This window comes from Periophthalmus magnuspinnatus, chromosome 11 (assembly GCF_009829125.3).
Source record: "Periophthalmus magnuspinnatus isolate fPerMag1 chromosome 11, fPerMag1.2.pri, whole genome shotgun sequence".
Classification (NCBI taxonomy): Eukaryota; Metazoa; Chordata; class Actinopteri; order Gobiiformes; family Gobiidae; genus Periophthalmus; species Periophthalmus magnuspinnatus.
Window position 1 is genome coordinate 9,507,638 of NC_047136.2, and position 20,471 is coordinate 9,528,108.

A 20,471-nucleotide genomic window follows, 5' to 3' on the forward strand; every position below is an offset into this window, starting at 1 on the left:
ATAAATGACTAAGCCGCTGTTTTATTGTCACCAAAGTCGGACGATAAAAAACATTAAGGTAATATTATGCTTTGGAAGTGCTTGGGCTCAGTATAACTCAAACACAATCATGTACATGTATAGGCAGAACAGGATCTCAAACCTCAATGGGATCTTTTTATGGATTGTGCAAAGACACGTATAATCTTTCGATAACATGATTTATTCATGGCTTCGTCAGAAATTCTCTGTAATATAAAATGTATCACTACGCACTGTACCTTAAACTGAATGTGAATAAAAGATTGCTCCACTGACAGTATGGAGCTGCTATGGAACAACATATCACTGTCTGTCACTTTGGTCCAATTTCCTTTCCACTATATTACATAAGCAGGAAGTGTTTATTCTGGAGAGGTCATCTGTCATCTGCCGTCATGAAAATGTATTGTTTTACTGTCAAAAGCACTGACAACCAGGGATCAAGTCAATTTGCTGCCATGTTATAGGTCACGTCTGTGGAAAGGAGGCCCCACTCGCAGTAGGGATGCATGTTTTTACATTTTTGAGCAATAAAGACAGATGTAATTTAATCCAAATCCAAATACCATGTGGGAAAGCATATCCAATGTCCCAGAGATGTCACCATGAAGGTAGATGGCAGTACCTCCACCGGATAATAATAAAATGTATTTATTCTACATATGCTTGTACAAAATCAGTAGGGGGTGATCAAGATCAACGTTCACCTTTTAGGCAATGTCAATACTGTTCAGTGTGCCCTTAAAAGATGGAGTAGAGTGCTGACCTTGTCTTTAGTAGCAGATAAACGCAGACAAGACAGAGGAAAAAGTGAAGAACCGCCTCAACAAAAGTGGTCAGTCCAAAGAGGTGTCTGCGGCGGTAATAGCTGGAGCGAAGACGGTAGAAACACGACAGAAGTGCATTACAAAGTAACTAGGAGAAAATGTGGTGATTTTTAGATAGTTGGAGATATAGAGAGGTGCCTAATGAGGAAAAATGGCAGAGACAGACATGGAGAGGAAGGGAGGGAGGAAAGGAGTGAGAGAATGATGGAGGGAAGGAGAGAGGGAGGTGAGGGACTTGTGGGCTAAGGCTTCGTTGGCGCTCTGATGGAGGACCTGTCGAATCCACTGCACACACAAAAACATACATTGTACAGTGCATGGGTGACTTTGAAGCAAGGCTATAGCTGCTGATAATGTGGGTATTTCAGAGCCAAGGTCAGAGAAGAAGGTTTTATGATTGTACATGGCATCGGCTATTCTTTTCCCGTTAATATGTTGCATGTTGTAACACGGTCCTACACGCATGCACAATCTACTGCACTGGCCAATAATGTGGAAGAAATGTGCACACCGCTACTGCTATTACGGTCAAAACATGGGGTCTCCTTTTTCCCCCGGAGAGCTACTTTACAAGAACAAAATGGCTGAGAGGTACTGCTGAGTTTTGCCACGATAATAAAATTTCAAACATTGATATTAATACTAAGGAATAGACTCGATAACAAAGTACATCTCTGACATGTTAGTGCCATATGAACCAGCTCGCAATTCAAGGATTTCAGGGACCGGCCTCCTGCTGGTGCTCAGAATCAGGACTAAACATGAGGAATCAGCTTTGGTACAGTTTCCCTGAAGATGTGAGATAAGTCTCTGCTTTGACAATGTTTAAATCCAGGCTCAAAATGATTCTGTTTAGCTGTTCAAGGTTTTTATTCTGCATTCTTCTTACTCTTTATATTTATTGTTAATTTTGTGATGGTTATTTATGTTTTGATTAGTTGTATTGTGCCTTTCTTATTCTGTAAAGCACTTTGAATGTATGAACTGTGCTATACAAATAAACTTGCCTTGCCTACTCAATACCGATACCACAATGACCACAGAAAACACTTAGACAATAGAATTACATTATCTATTTATCAGTGCACATTTACAATGACAACACTAATAACCATGTGATGACTCAAATATAGTATAATTTATATATAAAAACATTGAGTTGAGTAAATCACGATGTAAAACTTTAACATCACACTGTGGGATATTCCAGGCAAAGCGAAGGATAAGTTCATTATAGTGCAGCTTTAAGTCTTGGGCAGTTTTAATTGAATGACATTTGTCTGCTGTCAAAAAGGGCTGACCAACTACCATGTTGTAAAAAAATAAAATTAAAAAAACAACAACATATCTCTACATATATATTTTATTTCTGTGATGCATACAATTGAATCTCACTCTAACTCTAAATGTCAAAAGTATAGAAGAAAACAGCAACAGGCGTCCCCTCTAAATTAAATTACAGAATCTATTTAGAAAACATGCAAGCAAACAGCCTTCCATCTGTAAGCAGCTCCAACACATATTGCATTTGATATTTGTGTGATATGCCATGTGTATTAAAAGTGCATTAGTGTCGGCACAGTTTAAATGTGCTATGGCTCAATCCCAGAGGAGAAAAGAGAAAAAGAACAGTATGGCCGCCCAATGGAGCATATACATAAGCATGGCTGCATTTAAATGGTCCTCCTCTCCATTAATTTCTCTATTGATCTCTTTAAGGAAATGGCTCGGACCCAATAAATGAGGATATATGCAACTACAGCAAAATCCCAAAGGGGGCGTCCGTTATGGATTATAAGTTAGTTTGACTTTAAGGCTATTTTTAACTGTGATTGTCTGATGGTACAAATTTGCACAAAATCACTGCTACTAACATGAAATGGTAAATCAGAACTATCCAAAGCAGTAAAAACATACAAATACAGACCTAACCACTTAAAGGTGCCTAATGTAGCATTTTTGGTTGAATGTCCAGTCTGCCATTTCCTTGTTTCCATGGAGATGCACTTGTTTTGCTTCAGTACTGTGATTTTGAATTGTTAATAATAATAAGTCTGTACTGTGTCTGTCATTTTTTATGAGACAAGATAAAAGAAGAAGGGAACACATCAAATTTCTTCTGGTTATTTGTTCAGAAGGGCTACCATAGGCCGTAATCCACCCCAAAACAACAACAAAACAACAGTAGACCCACCTCAGCATTAACAGTTACAAGAACAACAAACGGTGTCAACTCTGAACCAAACACAAAATATCCAATTATTACAATATGATGCAAATGTGATAGCAAAAAAACTAAAAACAAAACTCCCTCTGTCTCCGGCTTTCTGCTGAAGTTTCATGTGAATGTGACGATGAAGGTCGGTTGATGCTAAAGGGCACAGATAGATCAGAACCAGAGTGCCATTGTTCTGGAGCTTGTAAGTCACTGCTGGACCAGAGTCTGTCCTGTGACCTCATTAGGACCATAAATCTGCTCCTGATGGAACTCAAAGGAGCCTACAAAGTTCACTCCTGCTACAAGCTTCACCCCACGCTTTCACCCACTCTAATCTCAATGACATTGATCAAGAGGATGACGGCTTTTCACCATCAAGACCACCAGAAAGATGAACAGGAAGCCATACTGCCATTATGCTACTGTTAAACCACTTAAGAGATAGAGCAGGCAATAGTAACAAAACTGAGAATCCCAATATTTAGATTCTTCCGGAAACGATAAGCAGATCATATCTTTTACTATCTATCATAAATTTACTTTAAGCATCTTGGTGGACAAGCAGTGAACGGATGGCAAAATTATACATAAAGTGCCTATCACCTTTTAACTGACATCAATATTATGTGCTTTTTGACAGTGTTCTTATTATAGACAATGTATAATTATATTACAACATCATTCCAAATGCCACAGTGGGATGCCCTAGATAAGGCACTTCACCAACATTGCCTAGTATGACAGTGTGTTGGAGTTGTTGGTGGTCAGAGGGGCCAATGCCGCAAATTGACAGCCTCACTGCTGTCTGTCTGCCTCAGGGCAGCTGTGGCTACAATATTATTATTATTATTATTATTATTATTATTATTATTATTATTACATACCTTTGTAGTTGATCTTGAATCCTATCGACCCCACACTCTCGTCTGTTTGTAGGTGGAGCCACATCTGATGGGTCATGCTTACAATCAAATCAGGAACAAAACTTCCTGAAAGACTGGTCCAAAAAACAAAAACTCAATTAGTAATTTGCAACATTAAAGGTGCGCTATGTGGCTTTCCTGGAGGAGGTCCACCACCTGCTTATCTCCATGCAGAATATTCTAAAGGGCCATGCTGCAGAATGTTGCAGAAGGACAAGCAAGTGGCAGATCCCTGCACTAGAAAGGTTACATAGTGCACCTTCATCAAGATCAAATCTACTAAGATTCCTCTTGCTGTAAGTACATGTAAATTTAAACACTGCCATTACAAGTGTGCAATCTTCACAGTGCACTACACTAGTGTAATATGAAATCTCATTTAATTTTTAGACAAGTTGGCTGAACAATGACAGAGTGCCAATTGAGCCAAATTGAATCAAAATCACTCACTTTGTAAAGGTTGTGCACGTGTGATGCTTTTGGGCACTGCTGGGCCTTTTTTAAAAGTCAAGAACAGTTAATCTTTTTAAGTGGCTCATGCATAACACTCACTGCTGTTTTTACGATCCGTCTAATTGCGAGGCAGGGCTTTAAAACTACACAGGCAGCTGACAGAGTACACCACGAGCAGAATCAAAAATGGACGGCATTCAAATGTATTTATTTAAGTGGATAGGAGTATTTTTGACATGTTAAATGCATAATAAAACGTCAAGTCGTATCGGGGCAGCTGTTCTCTTTAGGGTTTTACATCTCGTAAGAGTGATGGCGGTTGTAATACTCACACTTGTAAAATGGTGGTGGGGTCTCCGACTTCGCCTCCGTCGCCAATAGTGAGCGTGTCATAGGCGATCTCCAGGTCGAATTCTTCAAAGTTGATCTGAATTACCTGAAATTCAAACACAAATACACAGCTGTCAGTATGATGGATGAAAGTGAATTACATTTATCATTGAGAACTCAAGGATCATGTTAATCTATATGATAATATTACTGGCTGCGAAAGGGCAGAAGACATTTCAAATCATACATTATAGATGCCAATAGGCCTTGCAAACAGTGCATGACACAGATCAGAATTTGTGAAAAGAAAAGGATAAAAAGCTCAAACAAAGTCTGGATGTACAAAAACATTATCAAAACAGAAATGTATTCAGAATATTCAGTGCACTTGATATTATTTTGTCCCTGTTAAAGGAAGCATATGTAAAATTCTGTTCTTTAAATTCCATAAATATGACCTAACTGTCCCCATATATGAGGTATGAGGTAGACATGTTCAAATCAAACATAGCTCTTGATAACTGAGCTACATCTGATAACAGCTGTAATCCTGATGTGCTCTTAGGTCGTTTTCACACTGCCACTAGTTAGATCGACGTAAAAGAGCATTTACTCCGGTGCTTGGGCCGGTGTGAACCCAACAGTCACACTCCGGACCGCAGTAAATGGCCGGTCCAAGAGCACTTCAAGGAAGAGGTCTCAGAGTGGCTTCACTGGCACAATGGAGCAGGCGAACACTTCTACTCACATCGTGGACTGCATATGTCGACCTGAGTAGAAGTGCTTGGAATTGGGTAAAAATCACTCTGATCAGGTATATTTGTATGAATGTGTGCTTTCCGGCTGCTGTTTGACACATTCACCTGATAAGGCAGTTTGGATCAATTTAACATCTGTCACAGTTTCCTCCTGCCTCTGTCTGTGCAGGTGAGTCTGGGTCTGTCTGGGTGTCGTTTTCTCTGTTGTCACCAGTGCGCATACTCCTCACTGTATATTTCGGCACAGGTGAAAGAAAAGACAAACACGTATAGCACCAGAAAAGTGAATGTGAACAAGACTGACCCAAAAGTAAAGTAAATAGAACTAACTCTAGAGCGCACTGGGGTCGGTCCACAGAGCTACTAAGATGCGAAAACAACCCTGATTACAAAAACACGATGGCAACCCCGGACCCTGTAGCCTATCATTAATCAGTGCTAGTGCTAGGAAATTCTCAATGTTTTGAGGTTTTGTGAGGCATGTCCCGTCCATTTACTGAAAATGACAAAAATGTATCCTCTATATGCAGGTTTAGTGATCGTAGCACCCTATTAAAAGTCTTCAGCAGTGATGGCAGTAGCAACACAAACTAAAAACAAAACAATCCCATCCTACGCTCTAAATACAACTTGTTACCATATTCTCAGATATAAGGCATGCATCAGAAGTTGGTCTCCATAATAACATCACATATTCATTTTTTTAATTCTATTTGCACTGACAAAAAATAGAGAGAATGACGAAAAAACAGTATCATGTGCTCTACAAACCCCTGATCAGGAATTATTAAACGTACACTTCCTGTTTCATCTCTGACCAAAAAGAGAACACAGTTTGGCAGCAACCAAAAGCAAGAGGGCGGGTACGACAAGAGACAGAGGCAGATGGAAAAGAGGGAGGAGAGCGGACGTGGGTAACAGGACACATCCGGTTATAATGAGCCTGTCTTTGAAGAGAGCAATGAAACGATTGCAAATATTTCAAACCAGATTTCTGACTTGACCCTTGGGGATGACTGCCCTTCCCCCTCAACTCTGCAATCCCCTTGTTTGGTCTTTGGAGGAATTTCTTTTCCCTGATGCGATATTCCACAAAAGAACATCAAAAACACCAGTCCGAGCTGTGAAGAATTGTGTTGTATTTGTGTGAATATATTTGGACATTTGAGTTTTTTGCATTCACACATTCTCTTTGAGCAACGCATCGCCAATGCACTCTGTTTCAAGTTCTGAGACCTGGATTTCTAGGGACAGGGTCAGGCCAGTGCAAAAGGAAAACAGGAGCCAGATCAATAAATAATATAATAATACAATAAAATCTTTGCACATCATTTAGTATAAAGCATGAAAAGCCAAACATAGTAGTAGTGGTAGTAGAAGTTGGAACAGTAACACAAGTGCTAGTAGTGGAATATGCCAGTTCATATTGTGTCACTCACCCTTCCTGTACATTTGTATGTAACTATGTGCCTGACCAACCAAGGTATATTTTCTCCATTCTTATTATTCTCATGTACAGAAATCTAAAAATGATTAAAATGCAAATTGGTTGCGTAACAAACCTCCTCACACCTGACAAAAAGGATTCATTTACATTCCACCCGGTAAAGTAAGTAAATAAACTCAAAGTAAGATAAGTGTGCGCTGGTCGTCTGGAGATGGCCTGAAAAAAGTAAAATGAGGATGAGATGAAGCTGTGATGCTCCCGTGGCTCAGTGCTGAGTCAGTGTTATCGGCGTGTTGGGCTATAGATTGGATTAAAGCATTACCTGCGAAACCTGCAAAGTCTGGCTGGCAAAAGATGCAGACACATTGTTTCCTTGGGCACATTACACACTCAGAAACAGCAGCGGCTTTATACAGATTTATGTGTCTATTTGTGTAATTAGCCAGCCACCATTTTCACACCATATTTTCATAAGCTCAAGGCGGTGTCTCTTCCAGCAGCACTGCACTAGAGGAAAATACTGACAGAAGATGAAAACATGGGGATTACATGTACTGTCTTTATATGGGGAGGTTGTGTGCTTTATTCCCAAGATATTTGACTTGTTTTTTTCTTTTCTTTTTCTCTTCCAAACTAAAAGTACAGCTGATTAGGGATTAGTGGAATGATTGCGTGGCTGGGTGTGTATCTTTGCCTTCCAACAGCTCATAGCCCAGACTGACAAAGGTAGGGAATGAATGCTTTGCTCATATTCTATGCATTTCAATCAGTTTTCAAGATGTCTAAGCTATTATTTGGATTCTTGAGGACCAGACCCAAGGCATCCCCCATCAGTATTCAATATTATTTTAAAAATGGAATGAACAAATGAGAAAACGTGATCCCCTGATGGAATGGCCTATTCATTTGTCTGCACACTCACAGAACAGCCTAATGCCTACTCAGCACAGTTCACACAGCATTAGGCTCAGCTCAGAGTATGATCTGCTGTAACACTGGGCCTCATGTGTAATGTGCAGTGAATATGCAGTGAATATGCAGCCTGTGCTCCAGTCACTCACACTAACCCTTTCACTAACAGTCCAACACTGCTCCAACTTGGGAATCTTTTTCAGTGGCTTGATCAAATGAAACAGTGCAAAGCCCCCCTCATCTAAATGCTTAGCCCTCATGCTAACATCTATCTCCCTCTGCTCCCTCTCTCTCCCCTGTCACCCACTCGGTCTCGCTCACTCTAATTGGTTCATGCATTCTTTCTTTCCATCCATCTATGGCTCCCAGCCAATGAGGCGACAGAATTGGATTTCTGCTTGATAAAGCACTTCCTTTGGTTGTCGTGGAGACAGAGGTAAGGGAGGACCTTCTGAGCCACAGACTCACACTGTACAAGAACAGGGGGTGCACCACGCATAAAGTTAGAATTACTCATTATTGTTAAACATCTCTAGGTCTGGACAAAGTGCCACTCTTCAGGAGCTGGGCTGATGAAGACTGATGCCCTTTGCTTGTTTCAGCTCTTTCTAGTACAATACAGTAGTACAATAGTAGCATTTTGGTAAATCCAAATGTCCAATGCTTATAAGAAAAAAAGTGAAGTATCAGCTAAAGGAAATCATTCCTTTCTTTGAGTCAGGCTGTTTTTGCTTGTAATGTTTTACACCAAATGCATAATGATCCCAGAGGCATTACAAAGGGTATATCAGCTGTATAGAGCTGTACATTAATGCAGACATTGTCAAGCCCCTCACTACCTTGGTCTCACTTTGACACGTTTGCCATAATGGCTTTCACTAAATATTCAACAATGCGTTGGTGCAGTAGTCATTTCATTCCACATTAGGCCTGTGTCTGGTGTCTAGATGTAGATTCCTGTCAGGAGTTGGATGGGCATGAGAGCACTACACAGCTGCAGGTACTGTAGGCTGCATTTAAGTATCTAACGCCCACATGTCTGAAACACTGGACATTTAAAACATCACTTTGATAACTAAACTTCTGATTCAGTGGTTAGAAAAGGAAAACACTTTGAATATCGACTTTTTAAGTTCAATGACTACCTATTCAGACATTCAGACAATCTGCAACAAAAGATGAAACTGGTTTGATTTGCAGACATCGGGAGATGAGAAGGAAAACATGAAAAACAAATGACTTGGAAAGCAAAGAGTCATAGAAGTACAGTTAGATCTTTTAAAGAAGAGAACAGAAAAGTGTAGTAATGGCTGTGGCGTCCTGTCGTCCCCAAGGTTAAATGAGAGGAGGAGAGAATGAATTGGCTCTAAAGGCTCATTCTGCCAAAACTAAATGAAGCAATACCATCAGAGTGCTATAGAAGAGCATTAACATTTAACCTGAGTGGGAAGGTGGCAACGGAGGCATACAGGACTGTGTAAAAGTTACTCACAGGGATTTGATAAGGATATGGACAGAGTGAGGTGAAACAAACTAACATTAATAAGAATCAAAACTCCTCTGCCATGGTACTTATATCTTGCAATCCATAAGTTTCAGAAAAAAATATAGGACTGTAACCATAGCAATTAACAATTTAAAACATATTTTTTGAGTGGTCAAAAGTTCTCAAAATGTCAAGTATAGCAGGAAGCTGAAACCCACAGTTGTGTTCACATTATAGAATTATTGTGGGGAAAGTATTTCCTTTAGTTTATTTATGCTGACAGAAAAGAGGTTGAACTTCGTGCCAGTTTTTGGTGTATGAGGATTGGCCCAGTAATTACAGAGATATTAACCATAAACCACCACAAATCTGTAATCTCATAGTTAAACTGCAAATTACACTATGGAAACAGAGAAACAAGGCTGAAAGCATGAGATTATATTTTGTGTGAAGGACACTGACACATGTCTAACATGCACAACTGAATTCTCTCCCTCAAGTGACCTCCTCCCTCTTGTTCTTCCTCGTCCATTGTAATGCAGTGGATCGGGGCAGAGCTCTTTAATGGAGACTGTGGGTAAATGTGAGGACACTGCCCCTGGGACACTGGGGGAGGGAGGGGAGTAGGGGAGGAGGGGGAGGCTCGTGTAAAAAGGGAGAAATTAGGCAAGAGACAGAACAAATGGAGAAGGGAGTAAAGATGTTCAAGGGGGAATGACAAAAGGGACCACCAAATTCAAGGGTATTAATATAGTACAAGTTAAAGGAGCGACATTGTGTATTTTCAGGGTCTGCCATGTTTCTGTCTTTATGAAGGTGTTACTGTTCGACACTCTGGCATTAAACGTATCCATTTTATTTAGTTACAGGTGTTTCTATTACAAAAAATACCTTGTGACCTGCTTGTTACCTGGGAGATAGGTACGTTTAATGCTACTCTGTGGAATGACAAAGCAATAACATATCCATGGAGACAAGCTGGTAGCATACCCTTCACAGAAATGTTACATTGTGCACCTTAACTTTGACAGAATATGGGAGATAAGGATGTTATATCAAGATCACATTTTCTCATTTGTTTTGTTAAATATGGTCACAGTGGGGCAGAATGGCTAATGGTTTCAGTTTCTGTTTGTGTGTGACTTTCATTTATCCCACTGGTGATAAAAGAATAGCTAAACCAAGCCCACCCACTTAGCAGAATGCAAAAAAAAAGAGATAACTTTGCACAAAATATAAATAAACAAATATATTTCAAGTCAGCGTAGCTCCAGAGCAGCCTATTAACCAAGTAGTGTTGTTGTTTTTGTTGTATCCTTCTCGCTTGTTTGCTGCTTCTCCCAATTCTATTTCTTCTCTTCAAGTGCTCAAATGACCACTCACCTGCCGCTAAGCTCCTCCTCGTCCCTCTATCAGCCTCATAATTGAGAGGGGCTTTTCACTGCCACACTGCCAATGCTTCTATTCACACACACATTTGGCTTGTTAACTCCTGTCTAAGTGCCAATACAGCTCTCTCTGTCGGCTTCCTCAAGCGACCGAAGAAAGAACTTTTGACTCCATCAGCAGCACTTATTGATATAAATATATTGAAATAAAGCTGAAAGTTTGTAGGATCATTTTCTATTTGAAAAACATTTTGGCTCAGAGGTGCAAGCTTAAGAGTTTGTACTGAAACATGTTTACCCTATGACTCCCATTAAGATAACAGAAATATATGCACTAACCACAGACTGTATAAAGACGAGGACTAAGTGAGTGTGGCGTCACCCATAACATTCGTCAAATTAAGCTCATCGAGGCAGTTACAGGAGTGAATTTGGAGCCAAGGTGCATGTTAGAAATTCAGACCACAAGCATCATAGCAACCAAAGAGCCAGGCCGGTGCGAGGCTGGTAAAGATAACACCCCTTCCCACCTACACCACTGCTTCAGTACGGAGCAACGCTGTGAATCGATGCTAATGCTAGCAGGAACGACCTCTGGGAAAGAAGGCGCCTGATTTGTCTGTTATTAATGTTCATATCTTGAGTTACGGACACGATAGCGAAATAAAAAATATCAGAATCATGTAGAGCAGGTCAATACAAATATTTTAAGAACAAAATGATGAGCCTGACAGCAGCAGTTACACAGAGAGGGGCCACAGTTTTCCAATGTAAAGTGAATTGGAGCCAGAGTCAGTGGAACCGAAAGTGCACCCATGCTCAAGCTATTTTCCCAATATACACAGTCACAATCGTAGACATGCAAAGTGTTCTCACTACAGATCAAAACTAAAGCTCATCTATGTCACTCATTTTGCCTGGGAATGCCTTGGGGTCCCACTGGAGGAGCTGGAGGAAGTGTCTGGGGTGGGGGAAGTCTAGGAGTCCATGGTTAGACTGCTGCCCCTGCAACCCAGCTCCAGATAAATGGAAGAAAATGAATGATTGGGTCTTTTTACTATCGCTTTGTTGACTACTGTTCTTTTCCTGAGATAATTTCTAGACAGTAAAGATCTCAAAAGAACTGCACTTTTAAGATCCTACAACTACACAACCACCGTGGTTTGTTTTGATAAAAAAAAAACAACAACAAAAGAGTAAAAATGCATTTAATACCCTTCCCATCAAGTGTCTATAATGTCAAATTAGGAATAAAAATTGGAAAACACATGACATTTATCTGATACAATGACACTTATCTGACAATATTTCAGATGTTAATCCTTAATCTACAAACGTTTTTCTAGACTATAAATTTACATAGGCCTATTGAGAATTGGCATGAATCATCTTGGCATTTTAAAACGGAGATTAAGACACTGGATTTATCACATTTTCACACTTGTCTACTCCGTGACTGTACTAAGCTCTTCACATGGATCATGTCAGTATCACTCACTTTTATTGTTTCGTCAAAGATACTTCTTATACTGAGAGTAACCATGAAAGGAGATATAAAAGTATATTTTATCTCTTGCTTTTGCTTTATTCATTTGAGATGCACAGTTTGGTCTGTAACCCTGTGAATGACCTGTAGGTTGAGACGTCTGACTGCACTTCTTGAAAAATAGAAAATTTTGGGTCGCCGGGTCAAAAAGTGACACTTACTTCAAGAAACTATCCTCGCCTCCTTGAGTTGTTATTCCCTACACATTTTGCCAACCGTTTCTATGATTTAACTTCATATCTTATCCTATTATGCTAAGCTATTTACCTCTGAATATTAACATCAATTAGTGCAAAATACTGAGGATGTTTCATAAATGTACTACTACCAAAATGTCACAACAGATCGTCATTCGCATTATGAGGAAAGAGAACTTTAAGAAGTGCATTAGCTACTAGTTCAAAGCTAATTACAATCAGTGAGGTATTAAAGCATATTGAAATAAAGTCAATGTCCTTCAACAGATGACATAAAACTGAAAAGATCAAACAGATAAATGCGCATTTCGATTAAATACTAGAAAACCATGCAAAGAAGTTGGTCCTATCCCACAATACAGCACACAGCACAGTTTGTGAGATAACACTATGTAATCCTTTGTTGCACTTTCTTTAGTCTAGCATGTCCAATTCAATTAACTCTAGGTAGGTCAGATCTGGTCAAGGTAGTTGATTAAAACATCATTGTGGGTCATAGGTCCACATCGGCCTTTAAAGCATCCATCAGAGGTCATCTCGGTGCCTCTTATTAAAAATCTAGTGTTTCTACTGCCTATTCGTTCGTTTTAGGCACAAAATGAGGATCTTCAGTTAATATGTGCGAAGTCTAACGGCTCGTAGCATGTAGTGTTGGTAATCGATGACACGGGCTGTGCGGCTCAGGTATGCTAGACGTTTATGAGACGCAGTATGGAACATGCTGTGATGGAGTATAGTACGTTATGACGCTTGATGGAAATTACTGGTCCGGTCGTTTGGGATAAAGCGCCATAAAAATGAGTGGTAACCGTCAGATCCCGAGTCTTCATTTAAGGTTGTGGTGGGTCCATAATCATACTTAGTACATAGGGGGTGATTTGTCAAGCTGTTACATAGTCTACATGGAGGCAGGCAGGAGCGCTCTATGGCCCCCAAGGGTACAGAAGGGCATTAGGACCACAGCCTTCACCAGTCAGGCACAGGATGGATCACTAGAGAATAACACTAAACCAAGGTAGAGGAATCATGTAGTAGCAGAGAGGGAGAGGCCTCGGTATAGAGAGCACTGTAAATATACTGGAAGCAAATCTGTATTCATAATAAAGTAAAAAAGTTGAAAATGTTATGTTGAAAGAACATAAACGCTGTGGTGTCTTTACATCTTTCTACTACAAATACTGCTTCTGCCAATGTGAATCGTCATTACTTTTGGCCAAAGAATAGAAAGCGAGGTATACGGGAGGCAGCTAGACTTCAGAGTATTTACAACGGCTGTATTCCAAACAGGAAGCTCCACAACAATTCAGATAAAAACACTAAAGAACAAGATAAGATGTTTCCTTTGCTGTCTCTTTGAAACTTAACATCAGACTCAAAAGAAACCACAATGTTATTTCACAAAAGAGAGTATCTGCTAAAATTATAGAGTTAGTATGATATGACCAAATTGTCTTAAGTGTCACCCCATTTTGTAAAGCATTTCTGGATATTTAGAGTTTTCTACAGCCACAAAATTCAAATATCCAGTGTGTAATAAATGCATATATAACTGAACTGAATAACCAATAACCAAGAAATGTGTCTGAAATAGTATCCTTGCCCCCATGTCACAAGTATTTTCTAAAGCAAAGCTAAATCTATACAATACCCTTATGTGTATATGTATGGACTGGGCACATATATAGTGCGTGTGAGTCCCAGAGGTGCTGACGCAGGTGTTGCCAGTGACGACAGTGCCACTGACCACACTGACCCTGAGCCGAATGAGACGCTCTTACCTGAATACCAATCCTCTCTCCGGTGGGACTCTGCACTGCAACCAGTCCCAGTGGTTTATGGGAAATGTATCATCACCAGCCGCAGTGGGATTAACCAATCACAGAGCTAGACACTGATATACAGTGAAGAGCGTGCCCTGTATGGTATGCCCTATATGAATTATTATTAACAGATTTCAATTATGTAAAAATGTCAGTTTGTGAATATGAGTTAATTTTACATGGTATGCATACATACATTCATTGGCTGACATGACTTCAGTTTAGAGGGTTCAATGCAGAGGAATAGGGTGTAAAAGTGGGTCACATCACTCAAATGATTTCATGGAAACAGAAAGTTAAAATCATATTTTGGAATATTCTCCAGGGAGATGGATCAGCTTTATGCTGTACTATTATCCACCTTATTCTGGAAGTTGCTGTGGGCGCCTCTATTGTCATTTGGGTTGTATTATTTTGCATGGAGCAGATGTACTTGGCAGCAGATAAGTTACTATACGGACTACAAAGATGTTTTAAAGCCTCCCAGAGAATCGGTGCATTGTTGACTTGTTGTTGTACATAAACATTGAACATTTGACATAAAATCAACCTACTTTATATCACATTTTAGCAGCTAAACTTTTCCCAAATTTTCAGTTGAAATGAATGGGATTCCCACTTAACCAGAAATGCCACCACAAAGAAAGCGCAGTTTAGTCGCATAGCCAAAGGAAGGTCAATAGCCAAAGGAACAACATTTCCATGGAGACAAGCAGGCAGGGGGAGGGGCTCCACCAGGGAGTATTATGCAATGGGACTTTAACTAGAACTTTGGCATTTTGGTGCTGAAAATATTGGCAATCAACATTATCAGTCTATTTGCATAGCAGTTTTAGGTTTCAACTAACAAATCTCAAAAAGCATGTTAGATATAGACTGTTCAAAGATGACCCAAAAATAGCTCTTGCACGCTGAGTTAAGCTGCAGTTCTGTTACTGGATAAGTCGAATATCTCTTTAAGAATATTTGTGGTTTAAGCTGACATGTCATTTCCAGGCCAAATCCCCCATTCACAACATAATAAGCTCTACTTCCACCTTCACATCCACCTAAACTCCACCGGGGGCAGTATGTTATCAGCAGCACCACTGGATACTTAGCTCAGGTCGCCTTGTGTAAGGTAATAGAATCAGGACTGGTTTGCTAAATCTGTGCAGCCAAAAGCGCTCAAATCCCAAGAGGCAACATGCAACAAGAACCTGCAACCTGACAGCCGTGGGGGCAAAATGGTATATTGTTTTTTTTGTTTGTTTGGGGTTTGTTTTTTTGGTGGAAATAGTAATTCTGACTGAAATATATTGGTTCGTAGAGTGACAAAAGTAGAAGTACTGTTGTACAAAAAAAACAAAACACTTGTTTTTTAAAGTCACCTAAGTAAATGTATCTACAAACCTCCGTGTCATAATTTTCCTGGAATCACAGCTTGTATAAAGAAGTGGACTAAGGGAGTGTGACGTCATAGCGTTCATCTCCAGTCAAATGAAGCTCGTAGAGGCCAGCAGTTATGGGGCAAATTTGGAGCTGAGTTCAATAATTGGAATTCTGACTGCGAGTATCATAGCAACCAAAGAGCCAATCCAGAGCCAACCTGTTGCTAATGCTAGGAGTGATTTCAGGAAAAGACGGTGCCTAATTTGTGTGTTATCAGTGTTCATATCTTGACTTACAGACACAATAGCGAAATACAAATACCAGGATCATATAAAGTGGCTTAATATGATTTTAGCATTACATTTACAGAGAGAGGGGCGAGTGTTTTTCAATAAAAAGTGAATAACCTTTCTCTTCAAAAGTATTGCAGCAATCTGAGTTACAATTTAAAGTAAAAAAACAAACAAACTATTGTTTATGCACAAAAACATATTCATACCTTATTAGGATTTGACGCAGTGATGATCCAAACACACTGGGCGTTGCTCTCGTACTGGATTGGGAAGTTTGGTGATGTAAAGCTTCCTGAGGGTCCTTGGAGATTACTGCCACAGGTTTTCACTGTAAAGAGAGAATACTGTCAATGCTATTATCAGCAGTAAGAAGAAAGAAGGAACAAAGCCAAGATAATGGATCAAATGACTCCAAGTATTTGTATTTTGAGAGTCACTTATAGAGGTATCACAAGTTGGTTTGGTGGCATTATAGTGGCAGCATTGCAACTTCAAATCCAGAGAAAGAAAATGTGGTCTGCAATAACAACAAACAACTTTAAAAGCACACTATGTAACTTTTCTGGTGAAGAGTCCACCACAGTATGGCATTAAACATATCTCTAAGTGGAAACCCAGGTGGTGCCTGCAGACCAAGTTACAGGTCAGATCCATAGAGAAGCGAGCATGTCTGGAGTAAGAATGCATGTTTTTTTTAAGATATTTTGGTGAAATAAACACCCCTGCAATTGAATAAATGCAAGATAAATTTAATGTCCTACTGTGGAACATTCCAGTCAAAGCAATAATATCTCGCTGGACAAAAGAAGGAGGAGGAGGACCACAGTGCAACTTTAAGGTATACATTTTATCATACATACATATCATACATTTTTTTATTAATTACAGAGATCAATTCACATGATGAAAGAATCAATCAAGTATTATAAACAACAATACTTATATATTTAAATATATACTTGTTTATATCGAGTTCCTTTGATATTATTTTGTGAAACGCATACTATGCCACAGCGTCTCTAAGTGGGGTGACCAATTCGATTCCAGGGACGGCTTGTGCTAGGCCTGGCCACTCCACAGACACGCCCCTGATTTGTAGATTACAGTACTAACTTAAAAGTGACATCAGTAGCAGAAGTAGTAATGCCTACAAGGTACAAAGAACAGATAAAGGAGTGGAGCCACAAACAGAGGGTCAGATGGATGTTATTGATACTGTCAGTGACATCTCACCACATGACGCTACTTAATTGGAACCCATTGGCCGTGAAATGCCACAGGATTAGCTCCAGTTGCTGTATTGATCCACACAGACAGTCACTAACAATTTACTCCTGAAATCTATTAGAAGTCAACACCCCACCACTAGTACGGGAGTTACAACTGCACCTTCAGAGGGGTCTGCAAAGGGTTTCTACAGCGGAAGTAATTGTGAGAGGCAAAGAGGTACAATCTAGTCTGTTGGGAACATAATCAAATACTAAGTTTTACACAATCACTCAGGTGTCTAGGTAATAGCAGAAAATAACAGTAGTTGTAAAGTGCGCTGAAGTTGGGGCTTTTGACATTCCCACACACAATTAATAACACAATTTCAAAACTTTAAAAGTCCTTAAAATAGTGTTCATAAAAGGAAAAGAACGAATGAGAAATGAGAAAACGCATATTAGTTCCATAGTTCCATCCATAGTTCCATCCACTTCCATAATTATTATAGCAAAGTCAATTTTCACATTTTTATATAACGCTTTTCCATGTTCAAGGCGCTTTACATGAAGGAACCACTCACCCATTCACACACACATTCATACACCAGTGTGCGTAGACACTAGGGTCAATGTGAGTTAAGTGTCTTGCCCAAAGATACAATGACAGGATTCATCTGTAGGAGCTGGAATCACACCACCAAACTTTGGGTCAGTGGATGTGACCGCTCAACCAATGATGTTCATATTAAGAGTAGGATTCGAACCACCAACCTTTGGATCACTGGATAAACACTCTACCAACTGAGCTACTATCGCAATTATAGATTAATATAAATTATTTTAACACAGACTTTTAAATAAACTGTGAGACTTTCAACAATCCAACAAAAAACACTATTACCTTCAATTCAACTACTAATTACACTACCATATCACTGATACCATATTGGCATGTATTTGAGCAATGAATAAAATATTTGTTATTATACACCGTCAGAGCTATTACTATCCAAACAAAGCCAAGTATCCCAGTACTAGTCCCAATGATCAAATCCCCATTGAAAACAAAGCCATCCATGTCATTGGTGGTGAGTCAGTAGGTTCAGTGGGCTGTTCCAAATGACACATGCTCCACGTTCGATAAAGCGCCTAAGCCGTTGTTAGGCGGAGTGCGCTGAGTAGATGTGATAGAAAACCTGCGCGTCTGTCCTTGGGTCGTCCTGTTGGAGTTGTGAGGTAATTTTCTGGTTGGTTTGAAGCGGCGTTTGTTCCTTAATTAGTTTGTTCAGTGGTGGGCCGAAGATACGCCCGCACACACGTGGATGTCACACACAAAAACACTAAAGTACACAGGCTTATCCCTACCGTGTGTTTACGCCATACAAACAGACTCATGCGCCACACCTAGATAGTCTCAATAACATATGAGGAGATAAACAGCACTGATAAAATGCAGTCGGCGAGGCTCACTCATTGGATACACTAATTGTTATAGCATTGTCCTAGAAAACCTTTGTCTACGTTTAACCTGTCCATTGTATTACAGTAGGAACATGTCTTTATAATAGCGGTGTTATGAATAATAATGAACCAGTTAAGAGTAACAGGTGGCAGCATTTATAAGTTCACCCTGGACTGATGGAGGACACGCTCTCATTCACACACACAGGTTATATAGAGTCAACATTTCATCCATAGACTGTATAAAGAAGTGTACTAAGTGAGTGTCGGAGCAACACTGTCAATCGAACCTGTTGCTCATATCATGAATTGAAGCTGGAATCCATTTCATAATAGTATCACACTCAGTAAGTTCATATGGGTTGAATATCTTTGTTTATATTGTCAAACAAGTATTGTCCAATGTGTGCCATACCTCAAGTTCATAGATAATGATGCTGATGATGATGATGAGCATAAGAAGATAAAAAATAAATTAGATAAAGCAAAAATTACAACAACCAATTAAGCTGGAAGAATATAATCATCGGTTCATTCTAGCTTTTAATAGTGAAAAGTACTCCAAATGGAACAATATTGTGATCTTGCTTAAAAAAATATAGCTTTAGATTATAAAATGTGCAGTTATACAAAAAAACAAAACAAAACTTTAGCTTAATAATGTAAGTGCAATTATCTTTCCAGTATACTGAAGAGGATATTGCACTTTTGTATTTTACATCCATAATTTGATCTGTGAATATATTGTCTGTTTGGGTACAGCTGCCTTAAGTGGCTTCTCATTACAAGAAAATAAAATATTTCCCAGTGTTTTTCAAGTTACTTCGCTGTCTCCAAAGAAACGGTTCTATTTGTTGTTCAAAGTCTAATGTAGTGCATCGAACAGTACTGTGAGACTCTGTGTACAAGACCCTTGAGACTCCTAACTGTCTCCCTCCCCTCTCATTCTCCATGCATCTGCAGCTGACCTTCTCCTGTGATCATTAATACTGTACATAGCTGTGCAGAAGTGAGCTCTGAAGCAGCATGTGAAGAGTGATTTATCTGTCGCTCTGTGTGCGCGTGTGTCCGTGTGTATGCGTGAGTGTTGACAGCTCAATCAGCGTGCCCTGGACAAATGGCCAGCCCCTCATCGTGCCAGCAGCGGAATGGGCACCGTGTTGCTTTAGCGATAGTGCGAGAAGAGTTATCACTAGAATTACCAAAGGAACTAACATCCCATCATTTATATTAAATGCCATTTCTCTTTGGCCTGTCACCGTCTCTCATTCGGCCTTCCTCTCTAACCTTTTTTATTCATGTACTTTAAGTGATGTACAGTGTTGCTACTGCAGGATTAACTTCATGGATATTGTGTAGAGTTAAAGGTGCATCACGAAACTTTTCCGATGGATATTATTGCTTTGACTGAAACGTATGACATTATACCTAAACATTTCCATAGATATTTTTGAGTGATAGAATAAATGCACAGTTGTCATACTGTGGAGCATTCCAAGCAAAGCAATAATATGTGGACAGAGACGGGCAGGTGGTGATTCTGTTGATACTGTAGCTTCTGCATCTCAGCCCAGAGGTTGTGGCTCGGATTCCTTGTAAATTTAAAAAAAAGTCCATGCAATGAGAGTGAGAGTGAGTGGAGAATACATGATGCTACTGTAGGTTCATCCTGCAGCACTTCAGCTGTCTATCACCATCAACAAACATGCAAGAGTCATGAACTCTAGAGCATATTGAGTGTGGACCAGTGTCTGTCAATGTTAGCCCTGCAATTGAAGTACATTTTACAGCATGTATATATCCCACCTCTTG

The 20,471-nt window shown here is 39.7% G+C and overlaps 1 protein-coding gene across 1 annotated transcript in view; it reads right to left on the reverse strand.

The window, feature by feature from the left end:
* LOC117379073 (CUB and sushi domain-containing protein 3-like) overlaps positions 1 to 20,471 on the reverse strand; it is a 319,068-nt gene that overhangs the window by 70,065 nt on the left and 228,532 nt on the right. Inside the window, exons 11-13 of the mRNA XM_055225479.1 lie at positions 16,197 to 16,318; positions 4,775 to 4,878; positions 3,951 to 4,063 (exon numbers count right to left, since the gene is read on the reverse strand). Of these exons, the coding sequence (XP_055081454.1) occupies positions 3,951 to 4,063; positions 4,775 to 4,878; positions 16,197 to 16,318 (339 nt within the window). The remainder of the gene's footprint in view (positions 1 to 3,950; positions 4,064 to 4,774; positions 4,879 to 16,196; positions 16,319 to 20,471) is intronic.